At 48.7% G+C, this 17,701-nt stretch overlaps 1 protein-coding gene across 4 annotated transcripts in view; it reads left to right on the top strand.

Moving 5' to 3' along the window:
* Positions 1-17,701, top strand: part of MAP3K20 (mitogen-activated protein kinase kinase kinase 20) — a 193,851-nt gene that overhangs the window by 129,059 nt on the left and 47,091 nt on the right. For 3 of the 4 annotated variants that reach the window (XM_075529211.1, XM_075529209.1, XM_075529212.1), the window contains exon 11: positions 4,996-5,131. In XM_075529211.1, the coding sequence (XP_075385326.1) occupies positions 4,996-5,131 (136 nt within the window). Of the gene's footprint in view, positions 1-4,995; positions 5,132-8,165; positions 9,085-17,701 lie in introns of those variants that run through there. The other variant, XM_075529213.1, reaches the window with a different exon arrangement.

Genomic DNA, 17,701 nt, shown 5'->3' with positions numbered 1-17,701 from the left:
TGAATTGGGTAGTAGAGAATGATGACAAAAATAAAACGCGTTGGTGGGTTTTGGTTAGAGACAAACATTCACCTCGTGGCTGTTGCCAGGCCGTTGACTCAGTAGCAGTGTTCACGTGACTAGAGTTCTTTTCGGCTGGGGGAACCTCCCAGAGCAGGATCGTGGTAGGATGTGACCAGGGCCAAAAAGGCTCTTTGTATGCCAAGTGCCAAAACGCAGTAGGGTTTTTGTCCATCAGCTGGGTATTTCAATATGGATCTATGGCTGTCCAAGTCTCAAAGGACACCCCATTCAGAGGTCTCTTTGATCTTTTATCTGGGGAAACCATGGTTTCAGATCCCAGGGACCTTTTGACCACGGTCCAAAGTGCACTCTAGAGAACTGGCGTCACCATGAAGTCTGGTTCCAGTTCTGCTCTGGTCTTTCTGGCAAATGCTCGCTCTCTGGGAGCATTTCCGTTGCACAGCGGGACATGTTCGGAGCACCTAGTTTTCAAAGAGTAATGAATTCATTATTCCAAGAGTTCCTATAAAAGCAAGCCAGCCACAATGCCACGTAAAGGCGATGATTCTTCCCTTGACCTTTTCAGTGACAGGAAGGAAATCCAGAGCGCCGGGCGTCACCCTGGTCAGTTCGCACCGTCAGGAGGCTTCTCTGCTTGTTGATGCATCAGCAACGATGGCAAGGAGCCTGGAGGACAGAGCACGTACCATTCTATCGCCAGCCCAATTTGCCAGGTCACTTGCCCCCATAGTGGTCTGCTGACCTGGGGTCATTCTGCGCTGTGGTGTGGCCATCGGGAGTTCAGGTCTGTCTCACTTGGCGAAACACTTCGGTTAGTCGTATTCTTTCTTGATGACCGAAGTGTCTTCTCTATGACATACCTGCTTAAAAACAAAACCAAAAAGAACCAGAGATCAAAAACCTTCCACTTTGGGATTTGACTCTTAAACAGAAATCATGCAGCTGAACGGGTGGCAGGCAATTGGTCATACATCATGTGGATTTATTGCTTGACTTGTAATACAGTCGTTTTGAGAAATTGGCTTTTTTTATTTCAAGGCAAATTTAATGGAGAAAGATCATTTCAATTCATTGCCTGTTTTTATTTGGCATATGGGAAATTGACACTAGTTGAAATCCACCTTGGCAAGACCAGAGAAAACCATAATTTTCCGTGAGCCAACATACTTAAAAAAGGTACTTTAAAAGCCTGCATTCCCACAACAGGAAGGTGCATACATGCATCAGCGCCTGCATGGGACGTACCACAAGCATCAACCAAAACAGCCCAGGGAGGGGTGCTCACAGGGTTTGGGGCGCGGCCTTGAGGAGCTGGAGCCAGGAGGCGGGGCCTGCAGAGACTGGCTGAAGAGGAGTATTGGCCCCGCAGCCCTGCAGCTTTCAGCTCACTGAGCTGTTTTCCAGAAGGGCTCAGAACCGCACTGGCTCCCAGAGCTGGAACCAGAGTTACATTCCAAGCGAGATAGGATCTGTTGGCCATTTGCTCCGATCAAAATGAAGATCCATGTGACATCCGCCCCGTGGTGGAGGAAGATCTGGACTGGCATGGTGTTAAGGGGAACACCTGCCCGCAGCCAAATTGCCACTGGGCGGGCTCAGCTCTGCAGCCTCAGGGACATCTGCCTCCCCACTGCTGTCTGTCTCTGAAGATGGCTCCTGGGTTGTTCGTTTCTGGGTTTGTTTTTTAATCATTTTATTGGGGGCTCATACAACTCTTATCACAATCCCTACATCCATCCGTTGTGTCAAGCACATTTGTACTTTTATTGCCATCATCATTCTCAAAACATTTGCTTTCTCCTTGAGCCCTTGGTATCAGCTCCTCATTTTTCTCCTCCCTCCCCACCCTCCCTCCCTCACTAACCCTTGATAATTTATAAATTACTATTATTTTGCCATGTCTTCCACTGATGTCTCCCTTCACCCACTTTTCTGTTGTCAGTCCCCCAGGGAGGGGGTTATATGTAGATCCTTGTGATTAGGTCCCCCTTTCTCCCCGTACCTTCCCTTTCCCCTCCTGGTATCACTACTCTCATTATTGGTCCTGAGGGGTTTATCTGTCCTGGATTCCCTGTGTTTCCAGTTCCCTATCTGTACCAGTGTACATCCTCTGGTCTAGCTGGATTTGTAAGGTAGAACTGGGATCATGATAGGGGGGGGGGGGAAGCATTAAAGAACTAGAGGAAAGTTGATTTCATTGGTGCTACATTACACCCTGACTGGCTCTTCTCCTCCCCGTGACCCTTTCGTAAGGGGATGTCCAGTTGCCTACAGATGGCCTTTGGGTCTCTACTCCTTTCTCCCCCTCATTCACAATGATACGATTTTTTGTTCTTTGATGCCTGTTACCCGATCCCATCGACACCTCGTGATCGCACAGGCTGGTGGCGTCTTCCATGTGGGCTTTGTTGCTTCTCAGCTAGATGGCCGCTTGTTCACCTTCAAGCCTTTAAAAAATCCAACGTTTGTCCTAAGGTTTTCTACACAGCTAACCGACACTCCCCCCCCCTGCCCCCACCAACACACAGCAATTCTTCCATTTGCAAAACCAAGACTGGATGGCTGTGATAGTTTGGTCAGGTACATCTGGGGTGTATTTGGAGGTGTGTGATGCAGCCCTAATTCTGAGAGCTTGCTGCCCCGCCCCTCCTCCTAACACTGCCAGGAGCCTTCCCTTCCCTGCTGCCTCACTCGCTGGCGTGTGTGTATTTGAGGGGGCCGGGCAGACCTTTATTACACTTAAATCGCCTCCTCACTTGTTCCAAGGCACTTTCCCAACAACAGAGAAATAGACTGTTTGGGCCCCATCCAGACTCGCCTCAGTAGCTATTCCACAAATGGGATTTTCCAATCCATGCCCAGAACTTGTTACCCGCTCCCCGCACCCAACCCGCTAATTCAAATACCTGCTCGCAGCCGCCGCCGAGGCTAGGACTCAGCTGCCCCTTGCCGCCTCCTCACTTGCCCTAGAAGCAAAAGGCCATTGTTGGTTACCCACGCTCAGTAACCCCAATCTGGAGGCTCTACAAGCCACCGGGCTTAGGCTGTCGCGCAGACCCCCCTGTTGCCTGTCTTCCTGGGGGCCTTCAGGGTGGGGGGTCTCCTCTCTCCTAGCTTCCCGCCCTCCTGTGCGCTCTTGCTGCACCGCCACCACGCCCCCTTCCCTCTCAGCACTGCGGCTCAGTTCACAGGCTTCCCAGCATCTCCAGGGAGAGAGAACTTCCTGTTCTCCGAGCAGACCTTAGACGGAGAATGGGGCAGTCCTGTAGGAGGGAAAAACGTTTGCGCTGAGCCATTTGCCAGTTTCCGTTTCTACGAGGGCCAAGTCTCTAGAACGAAGCAACCAGTTCCTATAAGCATATTGTCCCAAGCGGTAACCTTGGCTGGCCTGTAGAAATGAAGAGTATTAGTGTAAGGAATTTGGGGCGCGAAACAGAACCAAAGATCCAATCGGCAAAATTTAGAAGCAGGCTTTATTGGGAGGCTTGCGGGCGGATTCAGCAACTCAGGGAATTGAGCCTTTGAAACCGCACTTTGGGAAATGTGGGCTGCGTCTTTATACCCCTGCTGGCAGGCACAGCTGGGGAGGATCCAAACTGGGGAGGATCTGTGCACACAGGTGCTTCAGAAGGGAGAAGGTCTTTGACCTTATCTATATGCCAAGGACGGCTACAGTGGAGTGTGCTTATCTTCAGAAAACATTCTGGCTCTGGGACTAGCCGGTTTCAGGAATTTGAAGGTTGAGCAGGGGAGGGGGAGATCAGTGAGAGGGAGGTCAGTGAAAGGGAGGTCTATGAGAGGTGAATTCTGAGAGCCAAGCTGAAGGCACCGGATTCAAAATGGAGTCCCTTTTGCCAAGACCAGGCAATTAGGATTCAAAATGACCAACGTTCATATGGCCCGTGGTTTCCCAGAGTCACCTGATGGTAACAAATCACGTGGGCCTTTTAAATCAAGTCATGGAAATCCCTGGGCACTGTTAAGCCCTGGTGGCCCAGAAGGTTAAACCTTGGACCCCCAGCTGCTCCACAGGAGGCAGACAGAGCAGCCTACTCCTGGGAAGACTCAGTGCCTGACACCCTGCGGCGCAGTCCCACCTTATCCTGTGCGTCATTGGCAGTGACTTTAAGTTTCGGGGTGCCTCGTCGTGGAGGAAGTAGCGCCAGAGTGCTCCTTAGAGGCCAGGATGGCATTCCTGCGCTCAAGTCCTTGGGACGTGTCGTCAGGACAGACCAGCCCCCTGCAAAGGCCGTCAGGGCAGGAACACCACAGGGGCAGTGGCCAAGAGAGGGACCCTCACGGAGAGGACTGGCCGAGTGGCTCCAACCTAAGAACCGAGGGGAAGGCGCCGGGGACGGGGCAGTGTTTCCTCCTGTCTGTCCTGCCCACGGTTGCTACAAGTCATCCTGAACAACAAGAGCCCTACGTAATCCTGAGTCTCCAAGTCTGGCCTTTGTTTTTGCTTAAAAAAATAAGTAATTTTTAAAAAAAAACTCAGGCTCCCCAGGTAATTTTCGGCAATGAGCAAGTTGGGAAGCCCTGGTGTAATGTAACCACCATCTCCTCCAACTTAAGGAAACTGACTCTGTTTAATCAATTGATTGCTCCGAGAACTCAGCCAGCAAATAGACTGAAGTCCCATCTCAGCCACTTACGAACAGTGTGATATTGATTACCGAACCTGCGTGTCATTTTCTCCATTTAGAACATGAGATTAGTACCGGTTTCTTGGCGACTGTTGTGAGAATAAAATGAAATCACGTGTAACCATGCTTTGTAAATAGCAACGAGCTCGACGGATGTGCAATATTTAGCAAGTAGCTGAAGGCAGGCCGCCCGCCTGCCCCTTCCGATCCGGTGCGCGAGGCCTTCCACCTCCGAAACGACCTGCTGAGGTCTGAGGCTATGACAGACTTCTCTCCCCAGGTTCTCTTGAGCAAAGTTGGCAATGACCCCACTTTCCCCGTGCAGGTGTGAGATCGAGGCTACTCTGGAGAGGCTGAAGAAACTGGAGCGTGATCTGAGCTGCAAGGAGCAGGAGCTGAAAGAGCGAGAGAGACGTCTGAGGATGTGGGAGCAAAAGCTGACGGAGCAGTCCAGCGTCCCGGTGAGTCTGGGCACACGGCTCCGTCCCCCTGCTCCCTTCCCACCCTCTCCCCTGGCACCCCGGAAGACGTGGCTGAGCATGGCGGCATGGCTTCGCTCCCCACCCCCACCGATGATATTTAAGCCTGATCCCATTTCGGCATCCTTCCCTAGTGTCCACGATGTAACGTGCCAAGAGAGTGAGGTCCACAGACCCACGTGGCATTGTGGTCCAATGGACTGCAGGTCGCCCACTTTAACATCCCTTAGAGGGACCTACGATGAAAAATCAACTCGATGCCCACATTTTAATTCCTCTTGGAATTACCAATTATAAAAAGAAAACTTGAGTGCCCTTCGTTATCTGTCTTTTTAAAGTACTGTTAAACATACTCTTCCGTGTATAAGGACTAGAATCTTTCTCCCTCCCTTTCCCCCACCCCCAACTCGTGGAGGATCCACATGATGTCGGAAAAAGGGAGGGAAACACGGATAAGGTTTCAGGTGCAATGTCAGATGTCACTTTTCAGGGGAGGAGGGGAATGAGTGGTTGTCCAAGCAGCCCCCAAACAAGGATTTGAACTGTGCTCTCCTGGCACACGAGAAAGGAGCCACATCCTATAAGTTAAGTCGTCGTCACCACACCCTCCAGAAAGGGAGGTTCCGACACGTGTGCCGTCCTAATCATGCCGGTCTACAGACCAAAGACAGGCCCAGAAGTACCCCCAGGGACCAGGCAGCAGGCCCTCCCTCCGAGCTGCCAGGGCCCAGAGGCTGAGAGGGGGGTTGCTTTCCTTTTGTTGTTTTAAGTGTGTCGAAGTTGTAGGCTCTACAGCACTGCATGGCTTGGTTCTCTCTCAGTGCAGCATGGGAAGAAAGGAAAGTTGTCAGGACCTACTAGGGCATGCTTTAGAAACCTTCTTTGGTTTCCTGGCATCTGTTCTGCTAAGAAAGGACAGCCTGCTTTTACACACCATCGTTATTAGTGCCGTAGTTGTGTGACACACCATGAAACGCCACAGGTGTGCCCTCGGAGATGTGCTTGCCTTTTAACTCCAGAAACCTCTCTGTGAAGGCCGGGCGCTGAGGACTACCCTCTCACCATGGACAGCGTGAGGCACTGGCTCCATGAGATTTTCTTCCCTGGCTTTTGTTTTTAAGTTTGCTTTCTTTACAGTACTTGCTTTCAATGTCTTTCCTGCCCAGAGCTCGTCTTTCTGAAGGAAAGTAAGTTTATGCTCACGTAGTTTACAGGTGCATGTTTTCTTTCCTTCTCATGAGGAAGTGGCCTGAGGGTTAGGGTTTCGGTTATGTCATCTCAATTACCCAAGCTTGACATTGACGTCACTTCATTTAAATATAAGAAAGAAAAGGCTGTCTTAGGGAACTGATGGGAGGGAGGTGATGATGGCTAGGAAGTGGTTAATTCGAGTTGAGGATTACATGAGGAAAATCCTGTAACATAAGCCACAGAGTTTCCCAGAGTATCCAGCCATTGAAGACAACTTGGAGAAGCCGCAGGTTTGACTTCAAGGGAAATAATGCCCTGGTTCCAATGTTACAGGACCTGAAGCCATTTTTATTTCCTTCCACACCACTGGTATTTTTAACCGAGTCACGTGACGTTTCCTTCGTGAACGAGCCACTCCTGAAATCTTTTCCTATAGAATGGGCTACTTAAAAACAGAAACAAGACTCTGCTCCACATTTGATTCAAAAATGAGAAAATTGGTCCTAAACAATATCTTCACACCCAAAGTATAAGAATTGTGCATTCGTTTTAAGTGGTTAATTATGAAATTTCCCATATGCGGGGTGGGGAGCCTTTCTTCTGTGAAGGGCCATGTGGACTATTATAACATCGTTCGAGGGCCACGCTGGACAAACATTTAAGTAAGTGCCCCCTGAGGTGGCGGCTGGAACTGCGCCTCTTTGGTGAGGCGTGTGACGTTAGCCTGCTTGGTGAGCTCTCGGGCCTTCGGCCTTCGATGGCCCGGAGGCTGGATGGAGGCTCTCCATCCTCGCTTTAGAACAGCACACGCAAAGAGAGTCCTTAACTTGCTTACTTCTCCAAAGAAGAACAGTCCTATTTTTTTCCGTTCCAAACCGTTTTACCCATAAAGTGATTATGGCAGACATTTCTGGAAGTAGGTCAACTCTTCAAAGAAATTATATAAGGTAATTATAACAGCTATTAAGCATTTCTAGAATTTTTAAATAAAATGGTTCCCTTAAAAGCAGGAAGCGTTTCAGTAGCTAATGGAAAGGAAAAAGTCTAAATCCTTACTCACTCTCCCCATTCCCCCATTTCCACAAGCATCTCCCTCGTTGTGTATGATTTCAGTGTTAGAGACAGAATTCATCTACACTTTGTTCCCAAGTGAATTGTTTCCTAAGTGTTGGAATTTGTTCCCAAGTGAAGCATTTCCTAGGTGGAATTTAGCGGTAGCATTATGCCCGATCTGGTGGAGATAATTAATGAATGGGAACAGGTGACATGTAGGCCCATTTTTATTTGATAATCAGAATCCTACTTAGCTAAAAAGGTAGTTAATGATCCAAATAGCCCTAGAACTTCATTGACAGCTGGACTGGGAGTTGGCACTTCCTTCTAAATTTTTCTTCTTGGGTTCGTGGCTTCTTTTTTTAAACGTGAGATTTATTCTCCACTAAATACCTTCCTTTAAACGTAATGGTTACATGAAGGCCTCTACGTGAAAGTGACCTTGGGGAAAATTAAGAGCCATCCACAAATCTGTTGTTTTCAGCAAAATGTGGGTTTAAAACTCACAACTTACTTTCCATGGGAAACGGGCTGGCTGTGGTGCTTGGTAACCCCCCTCTGATGAGAAGGCTGTCCTCCCAAGTGATGGCAAAGGAGGCCTGGAGCCCGGTCGATCTGCCGTCAGAAATGCATGCACGATTCCCCAACGTCCGTTTGTTTCGCTAATCATTCACTGCCTTCGTCGTGCCAACTAATTGTGTGGTGCCTGTTTCCTTGATTGAAATTGGTCCTAATCTCTCTTTTTCCTTCTGTCCTTTCTCCCCTTTGATAGCTTCTCTTGCCTCTTGCTGCAAGAATGTCTGAGGAGTCTTACTTTGAATCTAAGACAGAGGAGTCCAACAGTGCAGAAATGTCATGTCAGATCACAGCAACAAGTAACGGGGAGGGACATGGCGTGAACCGAGGTCTGCAGGCCATGATGCTGATGGGCTTTGGGGATATCTTCTCCATGAACCAAGCAGGATCTGTGCTGCAGTCTGGGATGCAGATAAACATGCAAGCCACGCAGAATTCCTCCAAAACCACCTCTAAGAGAAAGGGGAAGAAAGTCAACATGGCCCTGGGGTTCAATGACTTTGACTTGTCCGAAGGTGACGATGATGACGGTGACGAGGAGGATAATGATGTGGATAACAGTAGCGAATGAAACGCAGGAAGAAAAGTAGGCAAATTAGAAATGTTCGGGGGGTGGGGGGAGAGAAAGACACAAAAGAAACTCGTTCTCCGCGTCTGTACGGGAAACCAGAGAGGAGGTAGAAACCAAGCACTGCATTTTAGGCCGGTCACCTTTACACAACAGTATTTTCTGTGTTTGTTTAGCTACGAAAGAGCGGGCGGGCGGGGGATTGAAGCCAAAGGGTCTAAGTAATGAACCAGTCGACCATGGTGCCTGATTATAGAAATTTATGATTCTGCATACCCCGTAGCATTCTTAAATGAATGACCTTTTTTTGCCCTTTTAAAAGACTGACTATATTATAGTTTGAATGTGACCTGATTTCCATTAATCGTTGTGTTAAGAAAACTTGTGTTTTGAACAAGCACCCTTAACCCTAATTCTCTGACGATTAATCTTCTCTGTGTAACACACTACACTTTTTTTCTTATCGCAGTACACTGTAATGTCAAACATGATTCATCGTAAGGACGAAATCTAAGCGCAGCAATAAACACTGAGATGAAAGAAACAATGTGTTTCTTCAGAAATACTCAATACTGCGGTTTTCAGTACTCAGTGACACAACTGCTCAAAGCAAAGTCTGAGGTGTGGGCTCCCTAAAACGAGCAAAGGAGGACGACCCTGCATTGAGACCAGCCACACACGGCAGGCGCTCTGGCTGGTGCAGACCCCTGGAGCTTGTTAACAGTACATTGTCCTAAGAGCTCCAAGACAGGGCTGAAAGGGGTCTGTCCAGGCGTGCTCTGCACTTTCAGTGAGGGTATATGTGTGTGTGTGTGTGTGTGTCTGTGTGTTCAAAAGGGGTACATAATCTTGGGTCTTAAATAAATGTATAAACCAAACCCCCTGCCATGGAGTAGATTCCGACTCAGCAAACCTAATAGGCCAGGGTAGAAAGAGCGCCGAAAGGCTGCCGTGAAGACAGTAGCGTCCTAGAACAGACTGCCACTTCCTTCGCACCGAGCAGCTGAGGAGTTCGAACAGCTGACCTGTGGATTGGCAGTCAAGTGCTTAACCACTTGCGTATCTGCTTTCAAGGGGGATTAACCAGGGAAATCAGAAAGGTAAGTTTTCCTTGCCCCGGCACAAAGGCAGGTTGCAGGTCCCCCCCCCCTCCCCCCCGTGTCCAGCTCGCTGTCCAGAGCTGGCTTCTTCTTGGTTGGGCCAGCGTCAGAGGAGTGTAGGGCGGCCCTGCTCTTAAAGTCTGGCAAACCCGACAGATTACCCCAAACATTGCCACTGACTGTCAAAGCACGCTTAAACTACCCAACTCTGTTTACGGGAAACGACACAACATTTGTAACCGTTTAGGAAGGCGAAGGGATAGCTAAGCCAGTCTGTGTAAGAAGGCGGTGCTGTTTACTGGACTCGTACACCCAGAGTACCGCGCGCAGTTCTGTTCATGGAAGTTTTCAGAAAGGACCCATCAGAGAGCTATCTAGTACACTGTCTAAGTACAGCCAGCCATTAGAAAAGCATCGTAGACATGCTTGAGAGCTCCCGGCAGAGCGCAGGTGACGGCCAAGTGATCAGCATCGAGCGCCAGCTCCCTTTAGGGAGAAAGGGCTAATTAAAAGGTTCTGGGTATAAGATGTGAAAGTGTGTGTGGGGGGGGGGGGGGCATGTCCTTTGTTCTGTTAACATCGGATCACTATGGGTTAAAATCCACCCAACAGCACCTAACAGCCACCAATATAGAGACACACCCAACACATCGTCCTGACAGAGCAAATCACCGTACAAACTCCTGGCCCGCTCCGCCGTGCTGGCGCATAGCAGCAAATCCTTTAACCTTGTGTCAACTCACCTTTCCAATGGGAATGGGGACAGCACCGACTTCAAAGGGTTGTTGTGACGATTAAATGGAATAATCCCTGGAAAGCCCTTCACACTAAACTATCCATTTCAAGTCCTGTTTGCTCAGGGACGAAACTGAAAGAAGATCACTTTCAGCAAAGAGCAAGGGGACAGGCTCAGAACATAAGCGATACAGGTTTATTCTGTGACTCGTTTTCAGCCATGGCCCCTGGCCAGGTTTGTCTGGTCTGAGGGGATGGCAGGTGGTGCCACCGTGGTTTACAGACTGAGTGAAAACAGGAAGACCAGCTCTACCTTCCCCCTAGAAGACGGGTTTTTATATTTTTGCAGAGGGCCACCCCCCATGCCCATTCAGCCAACACCTCTCTGTGCATGCACCCATCGAGAGGCAGGCATGCGCACCTCACTGTGGCTGGTGACAGACAGCCCCTCACATAAAGAGGCAGTGCATCTGTGCTGAGTTGAACACTCACTGTCTCAAGCAAAAAACCATTGTGGAGCACCAGGGCGGTTTCCAGTGCTTCCCAGCCTGCACTGGGGCAGAGCAACCCCGTTCTTTTAAATGCTCGTGCACGACTTCCCAGGCAAAGATAAAGACCTTCATGTGGTACATGTTCCTTGAACCCCTTCTGTGTGCCGGGTACTGGTCTAGACACTAGAGAACCAACCAGCGAGAGCCTGGAGCTTTCAGGTGAGTGATGGGGAGCAACAATCAGTAAAGTCAATATACCATAGAGTGGGTTAACCCTTGGTAAGTGCTTGCTGGACAGCCAAACGGACAGGAGGCTACGGCATCTGGGAACGTCTGAAGTACAGTCAGAAAGGCCTGGAGGTATGCTAGCATTTGCACCAAGTTGAAGCAGATGCGGGAATATCTGTGAGCTGATTCCTACATCAAGGAGCCCTGATGGCATAGAAGGTTCTGCATTGGGCTGCTAACCACAAGGTCAGCAGTTCGAACCCACCAGATGCGCCACGGGAAAAAGATGAGGCTTTCTGTTCCGGTAAATAGTTACAGCCTCAAAAACCTATAGGGGCAATTCTACTCTGCCCTATTGAGATGAGTCAGAACTGACTTGATAGCATTGGAGATTTTTAATTTTGAAATCAGCACGCTTTTAATAAGCATGTAAACCTTGTTACAACCTGAAGAAATATTGCCAAAAAAATTTTTTAGAACATACAAACTGCCATATTTCTTAGTTTACCTATAAATCTCTTGGGCTGTGTGCAAAACTTGAATTCAGTAACAAAAGCAACCAGATGGGACCCAAAGGGAAGTGACAAGACACTGTTTCCCATCCCAGGCTTCCCACTAGTGCGGTCATAGTTCCTCCTCCTCCCGTCACGTCTGTCATCTCCTCGCCGCTGCCCCAGGGACGGCCACAGTGCAGGTCTCCACCAGGAAGAAACAGCAAGGACTTAGGACCCAGCAAAGTCAGGAGAGAGCTGGGCACCGGGCTGAGGTGATTGTCCACCACCTACGATTGGACTATAGATTTTGACCAGATGACATGACATTGGCGATGTCATTTCCTGTTTCGCCTCTGTGCTTCTAGTGTTTCAATTGTGGGAAGCTATGTCTGAAGTCTGAGTCATATAACCAGAATCTTAGCATGTTCTCACACTCTCTGGAATGCACGCGATGGCCCTAAATAACACAGTCACACCGTCCACAGAGTCTCCAAAGCTGTCATCTGATGGAAGTAAACTGCCCAGTGTTCTCCCCCACGGGGCAGCCACGTGTTGAAGCCGTTGACCTTGCAGTTAGCAGCTGAGCAGCTAACTCTTGCTCCGCCAAGGTTCTTCCAGCAGACCTTAGATTCCGTTCATCACGGTAATCTTTACGAAGACAGGGCTATTGGCCAAGTGCTGAGTTTCCAAGGCTGCTGCTGGCTGCAGCTTCCAATGCGTCCCGCGGACCAGTTTTCAAAACGGCAAATGATTGGTGTTGGGTTTCCTCGCAATCACTTGACTTGTTAAAATTACACACTTGTAAAGAAGTGAGTGATGGTGAGATATTCAGAGGTTCCAGATGAAATTGGAAAGCCTGACAGGGACAGGGCCACCCACAGAGCTCCCATTCCAGATCCCTCCCCCATTGAGAAAGATGCACGGCCTGGCAGCTTCACAACTCCAAGCTTAGCTCCACGCCCCTGAAACCAAAGATGCGTTTTGGGATTACACTTACCCCCAGTTCATCGGCATCTGTCTAAAAGCACCAGTTGTAGAGACGGTTTCCTCCTTTTAAGAAGAATGCTGGTGGAACTGTCACGACGCAGGTTGAATTCACCTTTGGTCCCTCTCCTCTGACGCTGACTGCACAGTCAGTGAGGCAGAAAGCCCTCTTCGCTGAACTGGATCTCATTCACACGTGCCTGGTTTATTCAAATTACTAACGGGAAGGAGTTGACAGCACACAACACACTTGCTTTCGAAGCTCTGGAAACCTTAGGAGCCGTTGTGTAGCAGACGATTTTTAACAAGTATTGACGGGATGTGGACCCCCATTCAAATCAAGGACTTGGGCGTCACCAGGAGAGATCCAGAGTAACTTCCGGGTAGCGTGACGCAGCGTGTAACTTGATTTTTCAGAGCTTGCCTCAGAGGGGTAAACGTTTTATGAAAGGTCATACTAAAGTGTTAAATGTATTTGATTCGCTAGATCTGCTTCAGCCTTTTGAAATGAGCTGAATCTCGCCATACCACATAAAAACTAGCACCTCACTTTTTCTATAATCAGGCACCTTGCGCTGCTTCTAATAGGACTGGGTGTGTGTGTGTGTGTGTGTGTGTGTGTGTGTGTGTGTGTGTGTGTGTGTGTTTAGGTGTCCAGCATTGCTGGAGGGAAGCATCTCTCCTGTTCTTTTGATCATAGCATAGCCTGATAGCTCTCAGATGGAGCATTTTCTGTGTTGAAATAGGAGAGTCGACCGGGCAAATCTGGAGGCCTGGGCACCATTCCTCAGATGGGGCTGCACTTCCCCTCTGCGGTCTCTGAGGAGCTCTCTGGCATGTGGTGACTTACTTACACCCAGACTTTCGAGCACCTCTGTTAGTTTATATTTGTGTGCAAGAGAGTATATCTTTTCATGTCAGCGATGACACACTGCACATAGGACTTTTACACTCTTAAAAGGACTCTTGTACTAAACACTAGAAAATATTTTTATTCTTGGCGTGTGGGCTTCGAGTAGATGGCATTATCACACTCATTGTTTTTCGTTTTAACGAACCCCCTCCCAGTCATTCTATCGCAATGTTACCCTCGGCAAGGGCTGTGCCCAGAGTATCTTGTATCATGTTTGTATGGAGATTTGACGTGACTCTTGTGTGGCAAGCCTATTCAATGATCGAATACAACGTGGGGATTTGATATTCCAGCACCAAGGCCACAATGTATCCAGAAATCCACATTGGTATCAGACATTTCATTTTTGATGTGAACTGTGCTTTGCTTTCCATTTGTTCTGAGAACTCTTGTTTTGCAATAAACATTTTGACAGTAAATCCCTTTGTTATGTGTCGCTGTGTATCTAAGATCCGGGTTAGATTGGACTCCCTGCATCCCGTGACGGAGTCATTGCTGTACACGTGCACACGCACGCCAGGTTCTCCCCGAAGCCACTTGGAGTGTAAATATAGATGGGTGAAGTGATGGGACTGTCAAGAGGTGGGTGGTGGTTTTTTCTTTGGGTTTTTTTTTTAATCCCCAAAGACAAAAAGCCTTAGAACTCATTCTATGGCAGATACACTGGTAGGTGAACAAGGTACAGAAAACATAAAGGACCTACTAAGCCCCTGTCTGCCCGGGGATCAGCAGCTCTTCTCCACTCTCTTGCCAAATTCAACCCGTCCAGAAGCAGTCAGGCTCCAGTCCCCACCCCACCCCCCCACTGATCTCTACAAGATTCGGGGAACAGAATCCCGGATGCAGCAAGTAGTGGACTGACTCCTGAGTGAGTTCTTTCTCCCTTAGCATCGTTCTGAGAGCCATCCCCAGGCTTTGAAAGAGCACCCTCTCCTCCCCGGCAGGCCTTGCCACGAAAGATGCCACTCACAAACAACGATGATTCCGTTCAAGAAACAATTCTCAATTTCGTTTAGCACAACATTTGGGAACTGAAGAATAATCAAAACAGGGTACAGCCCCCGCCCCTCTCCATTTCCCTGCCCACCTGGGTGCAAGCAAGTCTTTCAGCCACGCAGTCCCTTGTGTCTTGGGCTCAAGACATGTGCACCATTTTCCTTTCCTTGCTCTGACAGCAGGTGCGTGTCCCTTGTGATTCCTGCATGTTGCTAGGGTTTGAGGAGGGAGGGACGTGGCAACCTGTTCGGGGAGCAAAGCAGTGTGTGTGTGTGTGTGTGTGTGTGTGTGTGTGTGTGTGTGTGTGTGTGTGTGTTCGGGGAGCGAAGCAGTGTGTGTGTGTTTGGGGAGCAAAGCAGTGTGTGTGTGTTCGGGGAGCGAAGCAGTGTGTGTGTGTTTGGGGAGCAAAGCAGTGTGTGTGTGTTCGGGGAGCGAAGCAGTGTGTGTGTGTTTGGGGAGCAAAGCAGTGTGTGTGTGTTCGAGGAGCGAAGCAGAGTGTGTGTGTGTGTGTGTGTGTGTGTACATCTACACAAGGGGACTCCACAAAGTTCATGGAAAGCATCCATTACAACTTTATTTTTTAAATTTTTTTTCATTACAACTTTTATACATAACTATAGATACAGACATAATTTTAGTGGGGCTCTTACAGATCTTCTCACAAGCCATACAGCCACTGTATCAAGTACATTGGTACGTATGTCGCCATCATTTTCAAAATATTTTCTTTCTACTCGAGCCATTCCATTTCTCCATGGACTTTTTGAAGGGCCCTCGTTTATATTTGATATCAACCAAAAAAACCAAACTCATCGCCATCAAGTCAATTCCAATTCATGGCGACCCTATTGGTCAGCATAGAACTGTCTCTGTGGCTTTCCAAGACTGTGAGCTCCTCACAGGAGTAGAAAGCCTCATCTTTCTTACCCGGAACAACTGATGGTTTTGAACTGTTGACCTCGTGACGAGCAGCCCAACGTGTGACTACTGCACCACCAGGGCTCTTTTATAGAAATATAAAATTGTAGCCTTCTAAAGACACACTATATGCCTATATGCCTTTTCTATAGGACACAGAGTGTACACCTATTTCTTTTAACCTGCAGGGTTTTAAATTTTTTTCCTTGGCCCTCCAGGGGTCATCCCATTTCTCCTTTGCCTCCAACATGGTCACCTCTGCTCCAGTTAGGTGAATGGGCCTGGACCATCCTTTCCTTCCCCACCCCCAATCACACCTCGGTATTGTGTTTTGTTTTCTGCCTTGTTGCCTTCTCTTCCTCTGGACCCCCTGCTTCCCCTGCCTTGCAGTGCCCAGCTCAGGCCCATGCCCTTCTCTTCCCACTCCTTATTCCACGAAAGCCTCACTCGATGTGTCACGCTGCCCTCTGGTATAACCTGAAGCTCGCTGCCTGAGGATTTGGCATGTGGGTAAACATACCCTGCAATTCATTCAGCAAAACATATACCAGGTGTTGTCTGCCAGGTACTTTGCTGACCCTGGGTAAGCCAAGAGGAGGGTGGCCATGACCTCTTCATGTACAATTCAGACACGTTTCACCCCAATTAAGTGAGAAGGCAGGGGCCGTGCAGGGTTGTTTTGACGGTGTGGACACAGACGGAACACTTGCAGATTAAAGGGTGACCGCAAGGGGACAAAACTATCAAGCTAATGGTGGTTCATTCCCACCGAAACAGACTCCGACGACTGCGAGGGCGCGAGGGGAAGAGGGGAAAGGAGAACGGGTTAGAGCTTAGCTTCTCAGACGTGGCTGATCTGTGGACTCGCTCGGGGGATCTGGTGAGACTGCTGCTCCTCAGATTCCACTTGCAGCCTAGTGAATTCTCTAGAGAAGAAACCCAGGGATCGGAATGTTTACCAGATCCCCCGGTGATCTAATGAGCAGTCAAGTTTGGGAACTGAAGGCCTAGAGAGTACACAGGTGTTGGGTAAGGTGAAGGGGGTGATGATAGTCTGTTCACAGAGATGAGATAAAAAGGCAGGGGGGGGGCAGGACAGGGCAAGTTATGTTGTGGTTTAACAAGTTGTCTAAATTGCAGAATTGTTTAACACAGGAATGATGATCTGAAATCAAAACCCTCATCTAATACCCAAAAAGTTAAGAAAGAAATAAAAATAAATAGATGCTCTCCCCACCCTCTGATTTCTCTAAATAACCCAAGTGGCCTCCTCCTTCTTTAAACTCACCTACAGAATGTGCTGTTTCTTCAAAGAGGGTAAGTGACAGCTGGTCTCATGAGCAAGGCAAGCGAAGCAGGGAGTTGGGTTAGTTGACGACAACTATGACCGCCTCCACCAAAAACACCATCCGTCATGAAAGACTTTGAAATAAATACAGCGCCTCTGCCAAGCTGCTTCCAATCTCAGGACACAGAATTGTCTTTTTGCAAATGGCATAAAGCACCTATTATCTAGTCCACGGCCACAGGCTGCATTCTGAAGTGTCTAGCTCATTGACTGTGAGGGGTGCAGGCTGAAGTCCCCGGTAAACATGTCCCTTCACGCTTACGTGTTTGGCTGGAGAGGCCGGTGGCTGTGTTTTCTCTCCAGCAGCTCTCTGTTGCCTCGGCTCCTCAGGACAGCACCAGTGTCGCACACCCTTCTTCATACCAGGGACCTAACACTTGGTCTTCAAAATATGATTCCAGTGAGATCTTTACTAAACACTTAGACATTCTAAGCACATAGAAAGTCAGCTGGTTTCATAGTGGTTGCTTGGGAATTTTTGCCATCAACCAACCAGTCCCCACATGCACTGAGAATCCGAGGCCGGCTTCGCGAGCTGGCCCATGGCAGTCATTTCTTGGCGCCGAGGCCCTGTTGTAAGATGTGCGACCACTCAGCGGTTTTGAGATCTTTGTTGTTGGGAGTTTCATCACAGGAGTATCCAAGCAACCATGGTAGACCAAGTGTGAATGCATTTTGCAGATCCATTAGGGCAGCGGGTCTCAACCTGTGGGTCATGACCCCTTTGGGGGCCAAATCACCCTTTCACAAGGGTTGCCTAAGACCATTGGAAAACACATATTTCCCATGGTCTTAGGAACCGAGACACTGCGCCTCTATCTGTCTCCAGGTAGATCCGCCCCCATGCAGAAACACCCACATAAGAGTGCCCGGCATGAAGACTGTTACCCATGCTACACCATGCTTCCAGACAAAATTTCATTTATTTGTCATTAGAAATAAATATTTCACAATATA

This window comes from Tenrec ecaudatus, chromosome 13 (genome assembly GCF_050624435.1).
Source record: "Tenrec ecaudatus isolate mTenEca1 chromosome 13, mTenEca1.hap1, whole genome shotgun sequence".
In the NCBI taxonomy this organism is placed as follows: Eukaryota; Metazoa; Chordata; class Mammalia; order Afrosoricida; family Tenrecidae; genus Tenrec; species Tenrec ecaudatus.
This window is presented reverse-complemented; position numbering and strand designations above follow the sequence as displayed.